Here is a 22,401-nt window from a genome sequence, read left to right on the forward strand (position 1 = left end):
ATGAGAGTGAGTAAATTTTAGGATCATTTTTTATTTTTAGGTGAACTACTCCTTTAACCTCTTCGAATCATGCCATCAATGTGTGTGTGTGTGTGTGTGTTCACATAGCAAGTGCCAGAAAAGTCACAAAGTTTCGTTCCATTCTGATGAAGTTACAACTTTAATTGGGACAGGACAAACCTCTGAAGACAGTCTGACGAGTAAAGAGCCACACACCCTCACGTCGACACTGATATTCCTGTAGTTCAGGTTTCATAGTGCATATGAAATTAAGAGAGTAACAGCACATCTCTCCTCAACAAGTCACATGACCCGAGGCAGAATGAGTTTTAACCCTCCTATTGCATTCTGGTCCGTTCTGACCATAGAGGAACATGCCGGGTCTGTTTTTACAAAAAAAATCCATAGTTTTTAGTATGAAGATGAAACTATGTGAGTGTGTTAAAACTGTCAAAATACACATCATTTATTTTTATGCAGATTTTCTAAACAAAAAATGAAGAGATTTAACCATTTAAACCAAATGCGTCCGGGTCCGTTCTGACCCGAAAGTGAACTGTGGATTAACACATGAAATTATGCGGATTTGTCCCACATTACCTCTTTCCTACACTCACACACATGTTCTTCCCTCTGCGGCTGCGTTCTGTTTATGTCACGCATGCAAACACACAGTAATTCTGAAATTAAAATAAAATGACAAACAAATTAATGTCCTAAAGTGTTGGAGCAAAAGCTCACAGACAAAAGAGTGTAAAGTTGAAAAAGAGGGTTTGGAAAAGCAAGAGTCCACATTCGACTTTGCTGCCGCCTGTTGATGAACCGCTGCAACGTGAACAGCAGATTCAGCCGTTTATCATCATCATTTCTGCATATTACAGCAAAAATGCATGCAAGTAGCACTGATGTTGTTTTGTAAGAAAAAGAATATGTAGGTTTCATACATTTAGACTGTTTTGAGCAGTCATAAGTTTAATTTTTCATATGTTCATATACATTTAATGATACATTGAAATAAAACTTCTCATAAATATTGATAAAACTGCATCACACTAGTTTTGTAACACTTTACAATAAGGTTCATTAGTTAATGTATTAACTAACATGAACTAACCATGAGCACTACATTAGTTACAGTATGTATTAATCTTTGTTAATGTTAGTTAATAAAAATCCAGCTGTTTATTGTTAGTTCACAGTGCATTAACTAATGTTAACAAGATTTTAATAAAGTAGTAAATGTTGAAATTAACGTTAACAAAGATTGCAGTTCATTATTAGCTCATGCTAACTAATGTAGTTAACTAATGTTAACTAACGAAACTTATTGTAAAGTGTTACCAAAATTTCAAAGAATTTCATAATTTTTTTACTTAATAAAAATGTAGATGTAAATGGTAAAAAAAAAAAAAATGGTAACATTGAAACTGTTTGTGCATTCACTCTTTAATGAGAAGTTGCTGATTAGACACAATATGGTTTTAAATGAAAAATATGAAGTTATGCCTGTTTTTTTCAGCTCCTGGTCCAAACAGACCCGGGAATGCAAAAGGTGTACACAGTTTTATAATGCATTACATTGAAAATCTGAATAAACTCCTCACCTTAAGGGTCTTAGCAAAGCACCTGTCATACAAGAAGAAAACAAATAACAGATGTGATAAATATATGAAGATGGAGAACTGGGAATAAACAAATAAAAGGAAAGAGCATGAAGCGTGGAGAGATTCACACAGCACTTGCATGATAACAGTGAGATTTTAATGAGGCACTGTCAAGAGCTACGTCTCGCCTTTACACAGGAATGGACACAATGGACGTCAAAAGCGGTAAAAGTGTACAGTGGGGAACAGCGTTAAAACCGTGATATTGGTCCACATCTACAAAAATAATAAAGCATTTCTATGGCTATTCACTCAGACCAGCTGAGAAACTGACGCAAGTGCTCGTCTGCTAGCCACTGAGTCGAGGAGAATCGTATCGTGAGAGACTGGAAACACACCGCAACCGGTCAGCACTACTAAAAGAGGGATTGAAACCGTTACTGGAGGAGAAATTAAATGACAGGGATCGTACGGCTGTGCAACGATTAATCGAATCCAAAATAAAGGTTTGTGTTTACATAATATATGTGTGTGTACTGTGTATAATTATTCTGTATATATATATATATATATATATATATATATATTAGGGCTGGGTATCGATTCAGATGTTCCTAATCTAAATTAGATTTCGATTCGACTCGATATATATAATACAAATCCTATATTTATAAAAAAAAGAAAAGTAAGTTTACATATCATTTTTACCTGTGCACTTCCTGTCTAACAAGTAGGACATATACAGAAATTGAATAAAGTTATCAAACAGTCTGTGCTGCATTAATTATAAATTATATATAGACTAATCCTTATTACAGTTACAAAAGTTCTTTAGTCAAGAGCAGTGAGTGTTTTTCTCTGTTCCCTTTGTTCTTTGATTAACTTTAACGACAGAGATAATTAGTGGCTACTGTGTACTGTCCCTTTAAGACCAGCCGCTGCTGTCAGAGACGCGGATCTCACGCGCGCCTAATTCTCTCACGAGTCACAACTCTTCACGTTCATCACTACTCTTATGTTATGAAGATACTCGACAAAAAGACATTTTGGCATAATTGTGTGTGTTATTGTTCGTTCAAGCGCGAAAGATAACTCTATTCTGGGCTGTTTTGTGCGCACGCACGATATCAGCGCGAGTCTTTCGGTGCGTCACAGTCAGGACATTCACAGACAGCGAGCTGTTTTTTGTCTTGTCGCGCATGAATGGTTTAAAAACATTTGCATGAATAAGAGCGGGATCATGTAACGCTAGCCAAAGAATGACAAAAATTAACAGATGCTGCATTAATTGCGTTAACAGCCCAAATTTGTTTATTTCACATAAAATCGCAGCATTCTGCGTCATATAATTGCGTAGGCTTGACATCGCGATTGCGATATGATTAATCGTGCAGCACTAGTTGAGGTTATTTTATGATTAAGATAAAACAAACAAAATCTCACAGAATTAGCTATAAAATGCAGTTTGCAAGCCTATGAACAGTGGAGGAAAACTAATACTGGCTTTTGGGTAATAGATAAATAAATATAGAAAAAAATCGATTCGTGGCGTTTGAGAATCAATTTTGAATCGACCACATTTTAAAAAACTATTAATCGAATTTTTTTTTTTCCCCAGCCCTAGTATATATATATGATACACACACACACACACATGCATGTATATATTTAAGAAAAATGTGTTATTTATACGTAAAATATTTATATTTATATATAATATAAATTATATACAGTATATACATGCAAATAGTTCTTAAATATATACATTAATGTGTGTGTGTATATATATATTAAATAATTATACGGTACACACACATATATTATGTAAACTTTTATTTTGGATCGATTAATCAGCGCAGAGCCCTTGCTGATGGTTGTATTATTAATAAAGATGACCTACTTTTTATTCTGCACTCTCGCGCTCACATATGAGTGTAAATTGTGAAAGTCCAGAAGTTGCATTGAAAACGTGTCCATTGCCTCGCTTCCATCAACACATCAGATGAAGAGATCCAGCTTCAGGTTCACGCAAACCAATGCCTTTCAATCACAGCGGAAACGAGGAACGCTCATGTATTCCCAAGGGGTGCAGAAGAAGATGTAGGATGAATAACTGAATCATATGTGGATTTAAAATGCAGAAAAGAAAGACACCTGTTAAAAAACGAAACACTTGGCGTATTTACTGACGAGACAGTCTCTTGGCGAGTCCTTCGAGTCGTCAGGGAAGTTCAGACGATCCTCTCCTGAAGGCCACAGGTCCCATATCTACGTTGGAGTTTACAGACACAAGGCTATGGTTTACAAAACGATTAGGAGCCGTCTCTGAGCTTGGCTCAAACACATGAAGAGCCTCATCTTATTTGTCTTCTTTAATGGGATGTCCTGAAGCGGACCCCAGTGCATAGTGCTATACTGTACAGGAACAGTCAAACGAGGAGCGAGTCTCGGGCGTTAGTCTGGCATGTCGATGCACAGTTTGGGTGGTGGCACGAAGTATTTGCCAGGACTCTGGGTAATCACCACGCCCGTCTTCTTACGAAACATGGGAGGGATTTTGGGCACCTCGTGGATGGGAAGCTCCTCGGACACCTCGGACTCCTCGTGGTGCAAGTCGTAGGATATGTTGCCGTATTCCCTCAGGAAGGGGAAGAGCTCGAGCAGAAACTGGCAGAAGTCTTTGCGAATGCCAAACCACCCTGGAGGAAAACCAGAGACAAGTCAACACTGGAACAAAGCTAGGAAACACATCATTACATAAAACTCAGTGCAGATCTGTGGACCACAAAACCAGTCACATGGGTCAATTTAATGAAATTGAGATGTATACATCATCTGAAAGCTGAATAAATAAGCTTTCCATGGATGTATGGTTTGTTAGGACAATATTTGGTCGAGATACACATTTATGGAACATGCTTTGTTTTTGCCATTACAGTGTGAACACACTGTAGTTTAAATGACATTAACAACGATTTGGGACACATACAGTGAATGCACACACGTAACCCTACGCTGGAAGATCGTGTATTGTGCATTTCAGTAATAAGTTTGTTGTCTGTGTCTGTAATAAAGTCTATGCTACATATGAAATATGTAAGGGACAATCCATGGTTAGCTGTGCATTAGACGATTTTGGTGGTTGCCTCAGTGAAATGCATTAAAAAGATTAAATGCACAGCTAGCCGTGGATTATCCCGCTTATACCATGGTCATCTGTCAGCATCGACGACTTAAAGCGTAACTCTCGCCAAACTGCTATTTTTGTTAATCTACCCGAGGCAAACATTCGTTTAAAAGCATAATTAGAATGGAATTAAAATCTTATTTTTGTCAGTTACACCTCGTTAGATTTACACCCCGCTGTGAATCAAAGATAAAGTAGTGCGGAAGATGATTACAATTATTTGAATTAATGAATTATAGCATTTATTTGAATTAATTATCGAGAGACAGAGAAAGAGAGAGAGAGAGAGAGAGAGAGAGAGAGAGAGAGAGAGAGAGAGAGAGATTCATACCTGTGTCTGTTCAGTGTCTCTCTCTCTCTCTCTTAACAACAAAGAAGTGAGTTTAATTACTTCAAAACCAGATTTGCTCGTTGCTGAGAAATATAATATAGTGATTCAGTAGCAAAGCTATTTCATTACTAAAAGCTCACGAGAGCTTAGGGAGCCATGTGAAGCGTGCTTGTCAAGTCATTATAAAGAATAAGCAGCAAGCAGATATCAGTTACACACGTCACGTACAGTGATTGCCCCCTTTCTGGCCAAACGTGGTCACCATCAGAGTCACCAAAGACACCCAGAGAGGGACAAACACCGGCACGTAGTTGGAGTTATAATGGCCATCCAGCTTGTGAACGAGGAGAATCTGAAACAACACAAACACTGATGAGTGTCAACTGCATTCTTAAGAGAATATCCACCCAAAATGAACATTCTAATGACCCTTACGTCATTCAAAACTATGATTCGGCTCTAGGTAATCAATTATCATATTGATTATTTGGATCAATTATAAACAAACCGTTGCCATTTTGTAGCTTTGTCTGTTTTTGCTCCACCAACAGAAATACTTCCAAACAAAGCCACAGCAGATTTAGTCTGCGTTTACACTTGGCATTAACATGCGGCCTGTATCTGGATGTTGTCCACATGCACACTGAAAAGACAAGTGTGAACGCGCTCCTGATGGGAATGTTATCAGAAGTTCAGAGGTAGTCGAGGACGCATTGTGATCGGATCTCAGTGTAATGTAAACGCACTCCAGCCATCGTGTCTGCATTCACAGGTGGACGCCACACTGTCATTATTCCCCCTCCTCTCTCCAGAACTGAGAGCTGTGTGGTTTTGCGATACAGTCTAAAGTTGCAGAACCATTCATTTTCTGTAAAGAATGCGCATTTTTCCCACCACAGCTGAAAACGTTCTCGGATACGTTTCTCTGTACCGTTTCCATTACGGCATCTATCCACATTATTAGTACTTGCAGCCTCTTCCTCCTCCTCGTTTGGCGAGATTTGTAAAATGTCCCCCGACTGAAAACCACTTCAGGCCGATTTTGCACAGGAGCCATCCTTTGTTTTTGTTTTTTTCGATCTGTTATCCAGATACAGAAGCCACTTGATGTGGACAGGTGTAAACGCACCGTGTCCTGATTGGCTTATGAGCCGATCTGCTTGATCGCATGTTAATGCCAAGTGTAAACCCAGCCTGTTGTGTTACTGAATGAATCAGGTTTGTTTAATAACTCAGTTGAGTGAACAATTCAATGATTCACCTTAAAGACAGTGGCAGAAATAGTAATCCCTTATCATTCCACACTGAAGATGGCAACCCTTTTCAAAACCACGTGATTGTTCTGACATGCCTCTTCTAAACGCACACACAGTTTTATGGTGGTTTTTCGATTTTAACTTGAGCTCCTTCAGTGCTGCATGGCAATCATTAAAGGCTAGTAAATTGTGTCAGAATTCACATTTTTGGGTGAACTAATCTTTTAAGAGCAAAATACCCCAAATTATATTAAAGTAACACCACAAGACAAGCAGAGATCGACTGATATATTGAACAAAATATGTTGGATACCATTTTTTAATATGCGGTAAACCGTTACATTGTGTATAGCTCGTATGGGTTATATAAGAGTAGTTTAGAGAAGGGATGTGGAACAGTAATGCGGTCGACACTACTTCATAGTGCGTTTATTCAAAACTAATTGCACACGTCTGTCAACCAATCAGAATTAAGCATTCAGCAGGCATCATGCGACAATGCCCGTTCCAGTTCGCATTCATTTTTTTTTTTTACGTTTGAGCAAAATGCAAATTATAAAATTTCTCTAACAACAAAATAAAGTTCTCTAACACATAACATAAATGCTGAAAGTTTCAGAACACGTCCTAAAAAATGTGGTGGTTTGAAATGACAAAACTACATTTATTAATAACACAAAAACAGCTAAAATTATTGGCAGCAAAAATTTTACTTTTAAGGAGCCAAATTGACAAATTACAGTGCAGTATTAAAGACAGCTTAATAAAAATGGGATGGGATCGTATTTTATATGTAGACTCAAGCTCAGCCTGAGTAAGATTTTATTTTTTAAAGAAATTAATAATTTTATTTAGCAAGGATGCATTAAAGTGATCAAAAAAGACAGTAAAGGCATTTATAATGTTAGAAAACAGTTCTCTTTTAAATAAATGCTGTTCTTTTGAACTTTCTATTCATCGAAGAATCCTGAGAAACGACAAAAGCAGCGCAACTGTTTTCAACATTGATAATAATCTGAAATATTCATAATAAATCAGCATATTAGAATATATTAATATAGAAGACTGGAGTAATGATGCTGAAAATTCAGCTTTGATCACACAAATTACATTTTAATATACTGTATATTAAAACAGAAAACAGTTGTTTGATTTGTAAAAATATTTCACGTTATTTTTTACTGTATTTTCAAATAAATAAATGCAGCCTTGGTGAATATAAGAGACTTCTTTCAAAAACATTTAGGTCACACTTTATTTTAAGGTGTCACTGATATACACTTAAGTACTGAGTAATATGAATTAATATTATGTGCTTACTATAGGTTTAGGGTTTGTGTGGTAACACTTTAGTTTAGGGTCCAAATCTCACTACTAACTAGTTGCGTATTAGCATGCATATTATTAGGACAATATGCATATTTTTCAGTATTTATAAGACACATATTAATGCCTTATTCTGCATCTCTTAATCATACCCAACAACTACCTTACTAACTATTAATAAGCAGTAATTAAAAGTTCAAAAGACATAGCTAATAGTAAAAATTGGACTAAAGTAAAGTATGATCACTGGTATTTAGGTTTAGTTGCAAGTAATTATGAAGTGTTTACTGTTATTACTATAAGTACATGTAACAAGAAAATATACCTATATATATATATATGTGTGTGTGTGTGTGTGTGTGTGTGTATCTATATACACTTCTATGTATCTATGTACACTTAGATAGGAAATAAATCAACATCTATATCAATATCAGTGGATCTCTGAGTGTTTTAGCTCACTTATTGCATAAACACAATCTAGTAAATGAGTCCAACCTCGAAGGTGAGCAGCGGCACAACGATGGTCATCCAGCTGATAGCCATGGTGATGTGTGTGCGGCGCTGCTCTGCGATGACGTCCATGGAGCGCAGGAACAGCACAGACCACACGATGTAATACAGCACCACCAGACACAGGAACGACATGAGGATCCACAGCGGCACACACACCACCTGGAAAACAGGAGAGCCAGGGTCACACACTCATGATGGGCCACAGGTGTAGAGCTGGGCGGTGAAACGGTTCATACCGAATACCGGTGTTTTGATATGATATGAATATTTAATATACCGCAATACCGGTGTATGCCGCTTTAACAGCGCTGGGAACGCGACACTGTCTGAGAGGGTCTTTTCACTGTTGCACTGGTGATGCACAGATGTGTGTGTTACTGTAACGGTGAAGATGGAGAGGTTAAACTATAACTGAAGGCTTACAGTGTTTCCCATTCATTGGTTCTCAATATCAACACTGCCCGCCACAAATAGATTTTCCAAAAGGCTTTGACATTAGCCTGGAAATCCAGACCTAAATCTGAAAGATTAATGGTCTGGCGTCGACTAATGAAAATTAGGCCGGCTCGAGGGGCGGCACCAAGCGTGTTTGAAAATCTCACTGCACGCAATTGGATAACACTACGACCAATCACAACATCGCTTAGCTACCAGCGGAGCTAACTGGTAGATTAGACTCTTACCGTATCCGGTCGGCAAAACAGCAAAAACGTCCTTCTTGCAAAGGAACGATTCGAGCGGCGTCTTCTGTTCCTGTTTTAGATAAAAAGCCAAGTCTAACTCGTTCACTGTAGCGGCCAAAGCCGTTTCAAACAACTGGTGTTCATCCATAGCCATCTTGCAATGTTTACTAATGACTTCGACGTCACAACGCTGTCGCCTATATCAGATAACCCGATGTGATTGGTGCAGCTCGGATACAAGGGCATATTTAATGAGCATCCTTACTCGACACCAGAGTAACTCGCTGAGCAAATTCAACTCGTGCTCTCGCGAGAACTCTGGATTACCAGGGTATTGACATTGTTGAATAAACATGAAACACGTTTCAAAGTCAAAGCGCGGCGCGGGTATTTTTATACGAATGTTTCTTAGAAGGGAACTGACGGTCTTTAGAAAAGATTCAATGTTATTTTTATTTAATCTTTCTTTATCTTTCCTGCTGGTTTGTGTTGATCTGTTACCGGGGAAACAGCTGTTTCTGGCGCTCCTATAGCGCCTCCTGCTGGACCGCTTTACAAACACTGCAAACCTGTATTAATACTAGTGTGGATTTTTCTACATTATTCACTCATGACAGTAAAATAGGGCATTCTGAGTCAGTCTACTGCAGTATCTCCTCTCTCAATCAGCAGAAAATGTGGTTAACACCCAGTCAGGCTTAAAAAAAAAAGAAGAATACCGTCATATACTGTGAAATCCGTATAATTATGATAAATACTGTGATATAAATGTTTGGTCATCCCGCCCAGCACTACACATGACCGGTGCCGTGTCCTTACTCACCAACCACGGCCAGCTGATGATCTTATCCAGTCTCAGAGCGATGAAGATGAACTGAAGAATATTCACAGAGCACAGAATCTCCAGCTGAGGGAAACAACACACGCTCAGAAAAGATGCACTTCTATTAACGCTTAGAGAAGATATGCTTGATGACATGTGGGTGAATCTGACCAGAATCAAATCTGGCTCATATTTCACCAAAAATATTTGTATATAGGAAATGGAGCTTGTTTTAGGACCAGGACTTTTGTGACAATATTTTGCATATATTTTTCTTTATCGTGATGCAAAATAATAAAAGTTATTTATCATTTAGTTTAGTTTTAAATAAACCTTATATAGTCAGAAACTAATCAAAACTGTACAGAATTCAGTCATAGTAATTAGATAGTAATAATAATAATAAAGTAATACAAATGTATGTGTAATACTATACTAATTAAAATAATTATGAATCATGGGAATTACCAAATTGTCATTTTTTTTTTTTAAATATATATTTTTTGGTAACATTACAATAGAGTTTCATTAGTTAATCACTTTAGTTGACATGAACTAAGATGAACAATACTTTGACAGCATTTATTAATCTTAGATAATGCTAATTTCAGCATTTACTAATGCATTATTAAAATCAAATGTTGCATTAACATTAGTTAATGAACAAATCATGAACAGCTGCATTTTTATTAATTAACATTAACAAAGATTAATAAATACAGAAACAAAAGTTTTGCTCAGTCTGGCTAATGAAGCCTTATTGTAAAGTGTTGCCATTTTTTATTCACTTTTCTATTGATTTTGGCATGAAATATGACCTCAACATGAATTAGTCAGATTCAACCATCCTAAAAAAAAAAAAAAAGTGTTATGCCGGGTTTAGACTACACAAGATCAGCCCGATTTTGGGTATATAGTGATATATAATTTTTTGGGGGTATATATTTTATAGTGTGTCATAGTTGACGTCAACGACGCTGTGTCTGTGATGCTTAGCAACAGAAAGATTAGCATGTTTAATTTTTTCCGGTATTCCACAACGGCTTTGGTCACATTGACCAATAGGAGCACAGAAGCTCTTCGTACACGGTGAAACGAAAGAGAGACGATGGTACTGCCGCAACGGAGGAAAGATTTGTGTAAGGCTCTACAGGATCCCAGCCGAGGAATAAGAGATAACCAGTCTCTCCGTTTACTGAAGTGAGGTGGACCCCGGCCGTATCCAGATCAGATGGTGGATCTGCATCTGGACCCAACCATGCCGTATCCCTGAAGTGCCAGCCTCATCAGCCCGGTGAAGGCCTCATCGACACGACCAATCTGACTTCTGACCTGTAACGCTGCCTGGATCATAATCATACACTGTTCGCTCGTTGGCCAGAGGAGAACTGGCCCCTGACTGAGCCTGGGTTCTCCCAAGATGTTTTTCTCCATTCTGTCACTGATGGAGTTTTGGTTCCTTGCCACTGTTGCCTTGGCTTTTGGCTTGCTTAGTTGGGGACATTTAATATTCAACAATATTATTGATCTGCCTTATTTAGGGTGGACGATGACACAATTTTCTTCTAGAAACAAACTTTGTTGTATTATTTTCATGTTATCACTGTAAAGCTGCTTTGATGCAATCTGTATTGTAAAAAGCGCTACATAAATAAAGATGACTTGACTCATATCTCTTCAGAGAAGGCCTCCTTCCCTTTACCTCTGTACAGATAAAGCGTTGTCGGGATAATTCCAGTTCGCGTGGCTACGTGGAAGCGATAAAAATTCTGTATTATACATTTTAAGGCCAGAGAAGTAGTTTGTTGAGTGTTGGTTTGTGAAGAAGGACTACACGCCTGCGCACATATATATTCAAACACACATACCTATAGACTGAACTCGTGATACACATGTGCACGCCATCAGCGTTCTCACGGGTTCCTGTTTTGAAAGTTTGCGCAGAGAGAACTTAAAGGAGAACTCCGGTCAATTTTAATTCCAGTTCACATGGCTACGTGGAAGCGATAAAAATTCCACATACCAATAGACTGAACTCCTATACGCATGTGCACGCCATCAGCGCTCTCACCGGTTCGTGTTTTTGAAGTTTGCGCAGAGAGAACTTAAGAGTTTTCTGTTAGAACGGTGTCGTGTTAGCGGCCACTAAGTTAATAACTAATGATTGTTGCGCCGGAAGTGAATCAATCAAAACTAACTTTATCTGGACAATAACTTTATTCTAGAGCTGCTGTAAAGCCAAACAATCTCTGTTACTGTAATTTCCTATTATCACTCACTATAAAGCTGCTGTGAAACAGTCTATATAGTTAAAAGCGCTATATAAATGAAGGTGACTTGACTTGACTCTTAAAAAGTATATAAATGTTTATTTTGTTATAAATGTCCGCTGGTTTGTCTAGATAAGACTCTTATTCCTCGGCTGGATCGTGTCGAGACTTTGAAGCTGCACTGAAACTCACATTTGGACCCCATTGAAGTCACTTTATGGAGAACAATCCTGGAGTGTTTTCCTCAAAAACCTTTAATTTCTTTTCGACTGAAGAAAAAAAAAGACATGAACATCTTGGATGAGGTGGCGGTGAGTAAATGATCAGGAAATTTTAATTCTGAAGCCAACTACTCCTTTAAAGATGGCAAGCAACATGTTTCTGGTCCACGACACAAGAACTGAAAGAGTCAAAACTGCATAATCTGACGAGTGTAACAGACAGACATATAGTGTCGTCTGACTCTGAACCCGGCATTAGACAGATCTTTCACGGCTCGTACCTCGAGCGAGCGGTCGTGTCTGAATCCCCACACACACGCGGCCACTGAGACGGGCGACACGAAGAAGAGCGGCATGAAGACCAGGAGCCAGAAGTGTGTGCCTCGCTGCACGCGGTCACACACCAGCACCTCGAAGGTGAGCAGGAGCAGGTGGATCCCCACAGCGATCAGCATGGCTTTAAACTCCACACAGGTCTCGCCTTCAGCCCTGAGGACGACAACCGACCGCATCACAGAATACACTGACAGAGGCACGGTTACAGCTGGTGTTAAAGGAGTAGCTCACTGTAAAATTAAAATTAGCCCATGATTTACTCACCCTGAAGCCATCCTAGCTGTATATGACTTTCTTCTTTCAGACGAATACAATCAGAGTTATGTTAAAAAAAATGTCCTGGCTCTTCCAAGCTTTATAATGGCAGTGAATGACTGTTTCTGTTTTATGTTCTGTTCATGGATAGATGCACTTTTATGATGGATAGATGCACTTTAATCATGAATAGATGCACTTTTATCATGGATAGATGCATTTTTTATCATGGCTAGATGCACTTTTATGATGGACAGATGTACTTTTATGATGGACAGATGCACTTTTATGATGGAGAGATGCACTTTTATGATGGACAGATGCACTTTTATCATGGATAGATGCACCTTTATCATGGATAGATGCACATTTATCATGGATAGATGCATTTTTTATCATGGATAGATGCACTTTTATGATGGATAGATGCACTTTTATCATGAATAGATGCACTTTTATCATGAATAGATGCACTTTTATCATGAATAGATGCACTTTTATCATGGATAGATGCATTTTTTATCATGGATAGATGCACTTTTATGATGGACAGATGTACTTTTATGATGGACAGATGCACTTTAATCATGGACAGATGCACTTTTATCATGGATAGATGCACCTTTATCATGAATAGATGCACTTTTATCATGAATAGATGCACTTTTATCATGGATAGATGCACTTTTATCATGGATAGATGCACTTTTATCATGAATAGATGCACTTTTATCATGGATAGATGCACTTTTATCATGGATAGATGCACATTTATCATGGATAGATGCACATTTATCATGGATAGATGCACATTTATCATGGATAGATGCACTTTTATGATGGATAGATGCACTTTTATGATGGATAGATGCACTTTTATGGACTTCAAAACAGAAACGGCCAGTCACTGTCATTATAAAGCTTGGAAGAGCCAGGACAATTTTTAAAATAACTCTGATTGTATTCGTCTGAAAGAAGAATGTCATCTGATGGCTTGAGGGTGAGTAAATCATGGGCTAATTTTAATTTTAAAGTGAACTATCCCTTTAAGCACCTTGTACAAACCCTGCACACACACACACACACACAACAATAAGAATCCCACATGATATTCTTTCACGGTCTTTGGACCCCTAAAGTAGCCTAGTTCTGCCAGTGAAAGGCTGACTCTGACCTGTACTGTGGGTTGTGAGCCCAAACCCCAGTGCCCACCGAAGCCCCGATGATGACCATGAGTTTCCAGAGCCAAATGGGCGCAAACACGGCCCAGTAACTCCACTGGATGATGCCATCCAACCTCAGGGACAACAGCACCGAGAAGAGCAGCAGACAGGCGTAGATCAGGAACTTACTGCAGGGAGAGGACAACAACAACACACGGATCTGTCAGACTGACATACAGACTTCTGTCAGGATCACGACACGGGCCTGAGGGAGAAGACACGGCACGAGAGGAGCTTCAAACAACTTATGGTCAAGTGTTGAATGATAAAGCACTTTCCATCACTGCGAGGCTGCTCAACTAACGTTATGCTAAGAGAAATCAAAACAGGCCTGCGCGGTGAACATTAGCAGCTATGCTAACAAGCGTTTTCAAAACGAAAGCACTGTTTCATTGTGCACCAATCACACACACACACTTACCTGGGGTTGAAATCTTGAAAAACGCCTCGTAGATTCATGGTTTCCTCTTCAGACCATAGTTTACTGCAGTGAAAATGACAGGAAAGGATGGTTTACTGACCGACTGGCGCTCGCTCGTTCACATCAGAGCAGACGGTTGGCGAACGCGACCAAACACGCTGACGTCACGCGCCCTGGCCCCGCCCACCGGCGCGCTGTTGTTTACATTTCACGTCATTATTATGAATAATAAACAAAGCTGTTCCTGTAGATTACCATTGTTATGTAGCGCAGTGTTGCGTTTGTACATTTTGTCTGTTTATTTGTATGCAATCTAATGAACCACGTAGACATTTGAGGTTAAACTCTACATCTCTGTTTAATTTAGTTGCTTAACATTAAAAAGACATTCTTGTGTATTATGAATACAATGTTACAAAGGTCTTGAATACATTGTTAATTTATTTATATTGCTGGCAAAATTTGATATAGCCTACATAAACAGAAATGCTTAAATTCACTCCCAATGTTTAAAGTATTTAGTTGAATTTTATTGTTTTATTCTCTTCTCTGAAACAGAAATTATTACGATATAAATTTCGGATCCCCTGTTACCAATTAATGTCACACATCTTGTATTGTACTTTTTAAAGCTATGCTATGTTCGCTACTTATATAAAACAAAAGGTTAAACCCTATAAAACACCATTACACTTTTAATATTATATTATATTGCACAATTAATATGCAAATTCATTCATTTAAATGAAATGCTGAGGTGGGCTGGCACACACTCAATAACATACATGTGCAGAATACACTACAAAAACATCTTTCCTTAAGAAAATCAACCATAGTTTTATTATAACTATAGTAAATTTGTATAACCACAGTTTTACTACACAAATACCATGGTTAAAGTGTGGTTAGTGTAGCAAAACCATGGTTAATCAGTGGTCAGCATGTTTTTTTGTTTCAGGGTTTCTGTAGATTTTCTGAAGGTAAATTTAAGACCTTTTTAAGACCCAAGTAACGAAAAAGTAAGAAATAAACTGAAGTGAACACAATACATCAACATGTTCTCCAAGTGTAAATGTATGAGGAGAAACACTTCAGAGTTTGATATGTGTTACTTTTTAATTCATTTACTAAAAAAAAGAAGCTTGAATCATTTTGCTCAGAACCACAATATGGAAATATCATATGGATATATACAATACCTTCTGATCAAACTGCAAAAAAAGTGATGTTTTTCCTTATATTTCTCGTTTTCCAGTGCAAATATATAAAGTTTCCTAAATCAGGATACATGTACTTGAGATGTAAAATCAAAATACATAAAATATGAAGCCTTGCTTTCTGTGCTTTCTTGCTTTATGACATAAACAAAAACAAATATCTGCCAATGGGCTCATACAAATCTGCTTCATTTAGAAGTTTTGACAGATATTTGTTCTTGTTTTAAGCATAAACTCACTTAATTCTATTACATTTTTTCAAGACTTCATTTTACATTTACGTCTCAAGTAAATGTATTATAATTTAAACTTGTTTTGATATTTGTATTGGAAAACAGGACAAAAATACTGAGGAAGATATTCATTTTTTTGCAATGCATGCAACATTTAATGCCATGAGTTTATGAATTTAAGACTTTCTGCTCTGATTTGGACCATTTTAAGGTCATTTTTGGACCAGTTTAAGGCCTTGATTTGTGTAAGGGCAAATTAAGACTCGCTTTGTTTTATTTCTTGTAAAATCATGGTTAATTGTCATATGGGTCTCTAAACACACAAGAAATAACATTTTCTTTAAGCACATGAAAGGTCTATTTACATTAATATACACACACAAAAAAAAACTGAGCGACAGAGAGAATGTACGGTTGCAGTTATAAGCGTGGTTATACACAATCAGCTCCTGTAGGAACAATCATCAGCTAATGAGAGATTCTAAAGTCCCCCTGTAGTCAATCTTTCATCCTTTAAAACTCATCTTTGATCACCAAAATTACATATTGAAAAGATTTTTCCTTGAAAAAATTATTCATGCCTTAAAATAGCTTGAATGTAACTCGACACCCATGCCTCATTTAATATGCGTGGTTCTATGAATATGCAAATGAGCCCCGCCTCCACTCTCTCACTCAGCTCAGAGATCCACTGGTTGACGATCACACGTTGATCTGATTGGTTACAAGGTAGTTTGTGACGTCAGAAACACCAGCGATTTCAAAGCGTGTTTTTGAGACTGTCTTTGGTTCACTGCAGTTTTAAGGAGGAAATACTCAGCAATGCTGTCGACTTATGAATTTACACATGGTTTGTCTTAAAGCAGATTAAAAACACCACATAGACATATAAACAACATTAAAAGCTGGATTTACACCACAGGGGGACTTCATTGTTAATGAGCTTTCAGTGCACGAGCTCCAGCTGGTTGGATGCGAAGGGTAAGACTCCGCTGACGTAATACGCGATGCCGAGCGACAGCAGAGCGATGACGAGGAGCAGAAGAAGCACGCGCCAGAACCCCAGATCCTCCACGAACTCCTGCCATGTGGTGCGAAAGCTGGACAACACGCCGTCGCTGTAGTGCAGGTGTGGGTTCAGCAGAGAGTGGCTCTCCATGGCACTGCAGCACACACACACACACACACACACACACACACACACACACACACACACACACACACATACACACACACACACACACACACACAACAGCCAGGAATGAGTTGTAGGATTGAAAATAATCAAAGATATTTGAACATGTACAGCCTGAACCCCTGGAGAACACCGCCCTCACAGAGGCTACGTTTACAGGCACAACTTTTGTTTCAGTCGAACTGAATTCATTCCGATTGATGAATCTGAATATAGTGTTTACATGAACGCTAAACGTGATCGGGTTGATGTGCGCGTTTATATGTCACAAGGTTAAAATCGGAATATACAGAGTTTCCCACTGTCTGCGCTTAATAACCATCTCCTACATTGCTTCTTTATTTGGTTTAAACAGCAGACTTAATATTTATCCATTTCTGGTCATAATTTGGAGACAATGAGCGATTGAGCAATGATGATGAGAGTCTGAAACCAGGACTGGGGGGACGTTGTCCTGCTCCACTTCACAGACGCATTGAAAGGAGGATTTTATAATGATGGGACATTCATTATTCAACAGGAAGAACAGCTTGTTACGCACATCATTACGGTGTTTAACGTCATTGCACATGCGCAGTCCTTTCAGTTTCGGATTTCAATCCGATCTAGTGTTTACATGTCCTCTCGATCGGATTAGAAAAGGAATAAACCACCCCTTTCAATCCGATCGAAATTTCATTCAGATCGAGCTCAATTGGATCGATTAAAGGGGTGGTATAATGCCCTTTTCACAAGATGTAAAATAAGTCTCTGATGTCCCCAGAGTGTGTGTGTGAAGTTTTAGCTCAAACTACCCCACAGATATTTTTATATAGCATGTTAAAATTGTCACTTTTTGAGGGTGAGCAAAAACACACCGTTTTGTGTCTGTTCCTTTAAATGCAAATGAGCTGCTCCTGGCGCAGAGGGCGGAGCTTCAACAGCTCATGTCCTGAAACTTTTAAAAACTTACAGCCTTTTATGTTCAAACCGGAGTCAGAAAAATGGAGAGACTCAAGAAGAAGTGACAACATGTAGACAACATTTCTGAATGGTTAGTTGATGAGTTTATGAAGCTTATGCGTAGTTATCTTCTACTCATTGATTAGCATATTCTGTCTTGATAATCTATAAATCGTGTTCCGGGGGCGGAGTTTATGTGAGTGATGTCACTAACCCATGAAGAAGCTCATTGTAGTCTCTACCAGCCGTTTGTTGTAGTCCTTAAAAAGCGATTTCTTTGCTTTGAACTTTGAGTGTCGTAACTTTGCAGATGTTGTTTATGCTCAAACAGCAACATTACACACTAACTAAAGGTAGAAAAGTCAAATCATAATCAACCACCCCTTTAAGGTGTTTACGTGAAGGCTTTTCCGTCCGATTGAGCCGTCAGTATTTGATTGCATGTAAGCGTAGCCACAGTAAGACACGTGGGGATCAGTCAGTTCTGGCTGTAACGGTCATGCCTCACCTCTCACTGTCAGCCATGTGCATCTTCTCCAGGCTGGCGTGCGAGCTGCGGTTGAAGCCCTTCACCTCCTGCTCCTCCAGGCCCTCCAGCAGGTGCAGTGAGTCCTTGTTCACGCCGCGTCTCTTGGCCAGAACCAGCGGAGTCGCTCCGTTGTGATTACTGTTCAGATACAAACACCACATCAGTCCCTGCGTTGAGCACGACACTGGAACTAACCGGTTTAGAAAGAGTTATCTGTCAGGTTTCCTCAAAACCGACGCACTGCCCTGCAACCCTCACCAAACACACCTGAGCAAGACTTCAGAGTTACTGGAGTTATTACATTCAATTACAGGTACAGGTGAGTTTGATCTGGCTTTAGCTCAACTCTGCCGGGCCGGATTTGAGGAACCCTGCATATACAGTCAAACCAAACATTATTCAGACACCAGATATAATTTCTGATATATTTTCACTAGTGTGTGCAGGACACTATAGTTATTTATGTAAATGAGGAGAGCAAAATAAAATAAACTGTGACATATTATACCCAAAAACTCTTCATACAGTGACTAAGGGTAAAATATATAAAAATTTGGGACCAAATATGATTGGGACACTTTGAGCTGATCATGTTTTGCTGAAGTGTGTTGTCTTTAATTGCTAATGCTCTTTTCACACACAGACTGAACACAATGAAGCATTGCTTGGTGATTGGTTGAGCTGAACTGGTATTATCTAATTGTGTAGTTAAATTTAACAGCTGACAGATATTCAACATAATTCATGTGTGAGACAGTCTAACAGACAGGTGTCAAACTCAGTTCCTGGAGGGCCACAGACCTACAGAGTTTTGTTCCAACCCTGCTTCAACACACACACACCTGCAGTTTTCAAATAAGCCTGAAGGACTTGATTAGCTGATCAGGTGTGTTTAATCAGGGCTGAAGCTAAACTCTGCAGGGCTGTGGCCCTCCAGGAACTGAGTTTGACACCCCTGATCTAACAGAAGGACGGACAAAACCAGTCAAATATCAACTGAGTTCATAACTCATATTTTATTACCATTTTCTAAACTATAGCGAATAAACTGTGATGATGTGAGAAATGTTGAAGGAGTCTGAATAAATGTTGGTTTGACTGTACACTGCTATTCAGGGCTGTGGGGGAATAAATATAAATGCTGCCATTTCCAGAGTTTGATTATATACTTTCTAAAGACTAGCCAGAGATCCACTACTTTAAGATTTTACACGTATCATTTTTATTTTTCACATTTACACAAGTGTTTAAAAGTTGTTCATTTTTGTTCATTACATTACATGCCTATTCATTTTTACTTGTCTTCATTTATAGGGATGCACTGATATGAACATTTTGGCCGATAACCGATAATTCTTTATATTTCAAAGCCGATGGCCGATATATTGGCCGATAAATCGAAATCCAAATTGCACATGTTGCACTGGACCGTATTTTCCTTTTTTGAAGTGATTCCAATCATACTTTCCATTATTTATCAGCTTTAATATATCAGCCACATTTTCTTGTCAGGCTGATAACAATAACATTAAAAATGAACAAATATCGTCCAATACCGATATGGTGGCCGATATATCGTGCATCCCTACTTCAATATTTAATGTATGTTTGAATAAATAATCGGTCATGAAAAGTTATTACAGCCACCATTTAAATATTTATATTTCAACAACAACATCATTTTGTCAATAAAAAGTTGATATAAAACTATATTATGTTCAATTTACATATTTGTGGAAATCTTTTTCTTATTTGAGTGTTGATTATTAAATACTAATTGATTTGGCTATAAATCTTTGGTTTTCGGCAGGGTTGTAAATGCCCCCAAAATTCAAGATTTGAATCGCTTCTGTACGAGTTGTTTTCATATTGATAAAATAACATAGTTATAAGCAATATCATGTGCAATAGTGCTAATAGTGCACAGGGGGACTTTAATGTTGAACATGTTGATGACATTACTAATGTAAAAATGTGTAGTCCTGTTGAACTTTTTGACTGGTAGTGGACTTTGGAACAGCATGTAAATGCCATGGTATCTGAATATGGTGATTTAGAATTATTATATATCAATAAGGATGAAAAGCCACTGACCAGATGTCAATCTTGAGTCCGTTGGACACGAGGAACTGGATGGTGTCCACATGCCCACACATGTGCAGTGCCGTGTTGCCCTGCGAGTCGGTGGCCAGCAGATCCGCGCCGAACTTGTGCAGTAAACAGCAGATCTCCACGTTCCCCCGGGCCGCGGCGAGGTGAAGCCCGGTCCGGCCCCGGCAGTCCCGCGTGTTCGGGTCGACCCCGGACTCCAGGAGCCGCTTGCTGAGAGCCAGGTCCCCGTCCACACAGGCCTGCAGCAGCGGCACCGTGGCCTGCAGCGAGTCGCTGACGAACACGTACGACATTCTGCACCTGGAATCTGAGGTTTGGAGATAGAAGTCCATTTTAAAACAGCCTGACACATCATAATGTTATATTTCATCAAATTTTATAGTTCCTTTATAATCTTTCTGCCGTTATTAGGACCAGGGCTGCCAACTCTCACGTCTCAGGAGCAGGACACTGTTCTCACGCCACACATCCATTTTCTAGTTAGAAAATGAATTCTAGAGAGGAGCATTGTGCTAAATATATGCATCATATTACATATTTATTATATTTTTTACTCTTATATCATAAAAATAAATATTATAACATTGTTATAAAAACCGAATTATATGAATTGTGTAAGAATGAGTTGTTAGTTTTAACCTTTAACACTCATATTGTGTTAATTTCCTGTTTACACTGTGTTTATAGAGCGATTGTATAAAAATATACATTTTAATAATACAAATGATGTATGCTGGAGATATAGATTTATTTATTTTTGATAAAAAATAAAACCAAAAATCGCTTTCCCCATTCATTTTCAATGTGGGGTCAATTTCAAGTCCAGTTTTTTGTGTGTGTTTAGATAGTTAATGTAAAAAAATCACAAAATCTTATGGGACTGAGATAAAGGGAACCAAGTTTTCTAACTAAGGAAAGTTGAAATGGGATCATAGCCTACTGACCCCAAACACATGCCAGCTGACAAGTCTCCTGTATTTACACAGCATTAGTTGAGAGAGATTTGTTTCCTTGAGAAAAATGAACATGTAGGCCTACTGTACCTGATATTTAGATACATGAATCACTGTTGAATCAAGATCAGATTCTAATCACAAGCTTATGAATCAAATCGCTTAAAAGTTGGATGCCCTGTTAAGACCTCATATTAATGGAAAAAAAAATATTTTTACATACAGTATATATTCATAATTTGTCACACCACAATGCCAAGAATGAACTGCAAATTGTTAAAAGTGCTCAAAAATGCTTAACGCAAGTAACGTTACACAATTGAACCTTGAATCTCTGTTTAGCAAGTAGTTATGGATGCTGTATGCAACAATCATATAGGTTAAAGCTTCATAAATTGTAAAAGTATATTAAATAAAGGATAAACAATGCTGGGAAATGTACTTAGATTAGATATATGGCAGTGTTTCAATTATCAAAACAAACGACTGATTAAAAGCTAGCGGAATAGCTTTGTCAAGCTAGCATGCTAATGAACAAAAACAAACAAAACGCACGACTGTTACCAATAATGCCAACTTCCTTTATAATACTAAAGAAGATTAATCAATACCTCAGAATGATATCTCGAAGGTATCTTCCGCTACTTCCCCGGCCTCTGTTGTTGGAAAATAGAAATGAAATGACGTAAAAATATGAGGAGGGCCAATAAACTACAAGCCCCAGTATTTGTTATGATTACTAGTATTCGACTTCCGCGTCTCAGCCTC

The 22,401-nt window shown here is 38.3% G+C and overlaps 2 protein-coding genes across 3 annotated transcripts; both read right to left on the reverse strand.

The window, feature by feature from the left end:
- Positions 1–497: 497 nt before the first annotated feature.
- On the reverse strand, positions 498–14,622 carry tmem185 (transmembrane protein 185). 2 transcript variants are annotated; one of them, XR_013818793.1, is made up of 8 exons: positions 14,453–14,605; positions 13,983–14,159; positions 12,499–12,706; positions 9,727–9,810; positions 8,203–8,379; positions 5,351–5,474; positions 3,729–4,303; positions 498–2,131 (listed from the first exon to the last, which is right to left on the reverse strand). XR_013818793.1 is itself a non-coding variant. In XM_079847174.1 (7 exons), the coding sequence occupies exons 1-7, from the start codon at positions 14,488–14,490 to the stop codon at positions 4,059–4,061; spliced, it is 1,053 nt and encodes a 350-aa protein (XP_079703300.1). In that variant the 5' UTR covers positions 14,491–14,622; the 3' UTR covers positions 3,611–4,058. The 2 variants fall into 2 exon arrangements, 1 of the variants encoding a protein (XP_079703300.1); XM_079847174.1 differs by lacking the exon at positions 498–2,131 and having other exon boundaries at positions 3,611–4,303; positions 14,453–14,622.
- A 547-nt stretch (positions 14,623–15,169) lies between these two features.
- Positions 15,170–22,377, reverse strand: ankrd46a (ankyrin repeat domain 46a). Its single transcript, XM_079846753.1, has 4 exons — positions 22,245–22,377; positions 20,663–20,987; positions 18,548–18,706; positions 15,170–17,065 (listed from the first exon to the last, which is right to left on the reverse strand). The coding sequence occupies exons 2-4, from the start codon at positions 20,971–20,973 to the stop codon at positions 16,849–16,851; spliced, it is 687 nt and encodes a 228-aa protein (XP_079702879.1). The 5' UTR covers positions 20,974–20,987; positions 22,245–22,377; the 3' UTR covers positions 15,170–16,848.
- Between the last annotated feature and the right edge of the window lie 24 nt (positions 22,378–22,401).

Source organism: Squalius cephalus (assembly GCF_949319135.1).
Source record: "Squalius cephalus genome assembly, chromosome: 17".
NCBI classification, from domain to species: domain Eukaryota; kingdom Metazoa; phylum Chordata; class Actinopteri; order Cypriniformes; family Leuciscidae; genus Squalius; species Squalius cephalus.

Excerpts from the sequence above, each read along its gene's own strand:
- ankrd46a (XM_079846753.1), bottom strand. The coding sequence starts at position 20,973 with ATGTCGTACGTGTTCGTCAGCGACTCGCTGCAGGCCACGGTGCCGCTG. Across the intron at positions 18,707-20,662 it reads GGACTCAAGATTGACATCTG|TAATCACAACGGAGCGACTC; the intron begins GTCAGTGGCTTT and ends GTATCTGAACAG. Across the intron at positions 17,066-18,547 it reads CACATGGCTGACAGTGAGAG|TGCCATGGAGAGCCACTCTC; the intron begins GTGAGGCATGAC and ends TGTGTGCTGCAG.
- tmem185 (XM_079847174.1), bottom strand. The coding sequence starts at position 14,490 with ATGAATCTACGAGGCGTTTTTCAAGATTTCAACCCCAG. Across the intron at positions 12,707-13,982 it reads GCTCACAACCCACAGTACAG|GGCTGAAGGCGAGACCTGTG; the intron begins GTCAGAGTCAGC and ends TGTCGTCCTCAG. Across the intron at positions 4,304-5,350 it reads CCAGAAAGGGGGCAATCACT|GGTGGTTTGGCATTCGCAAA; the intron begins GTACGTGACGTG and ends GTTTTCCTCCAG.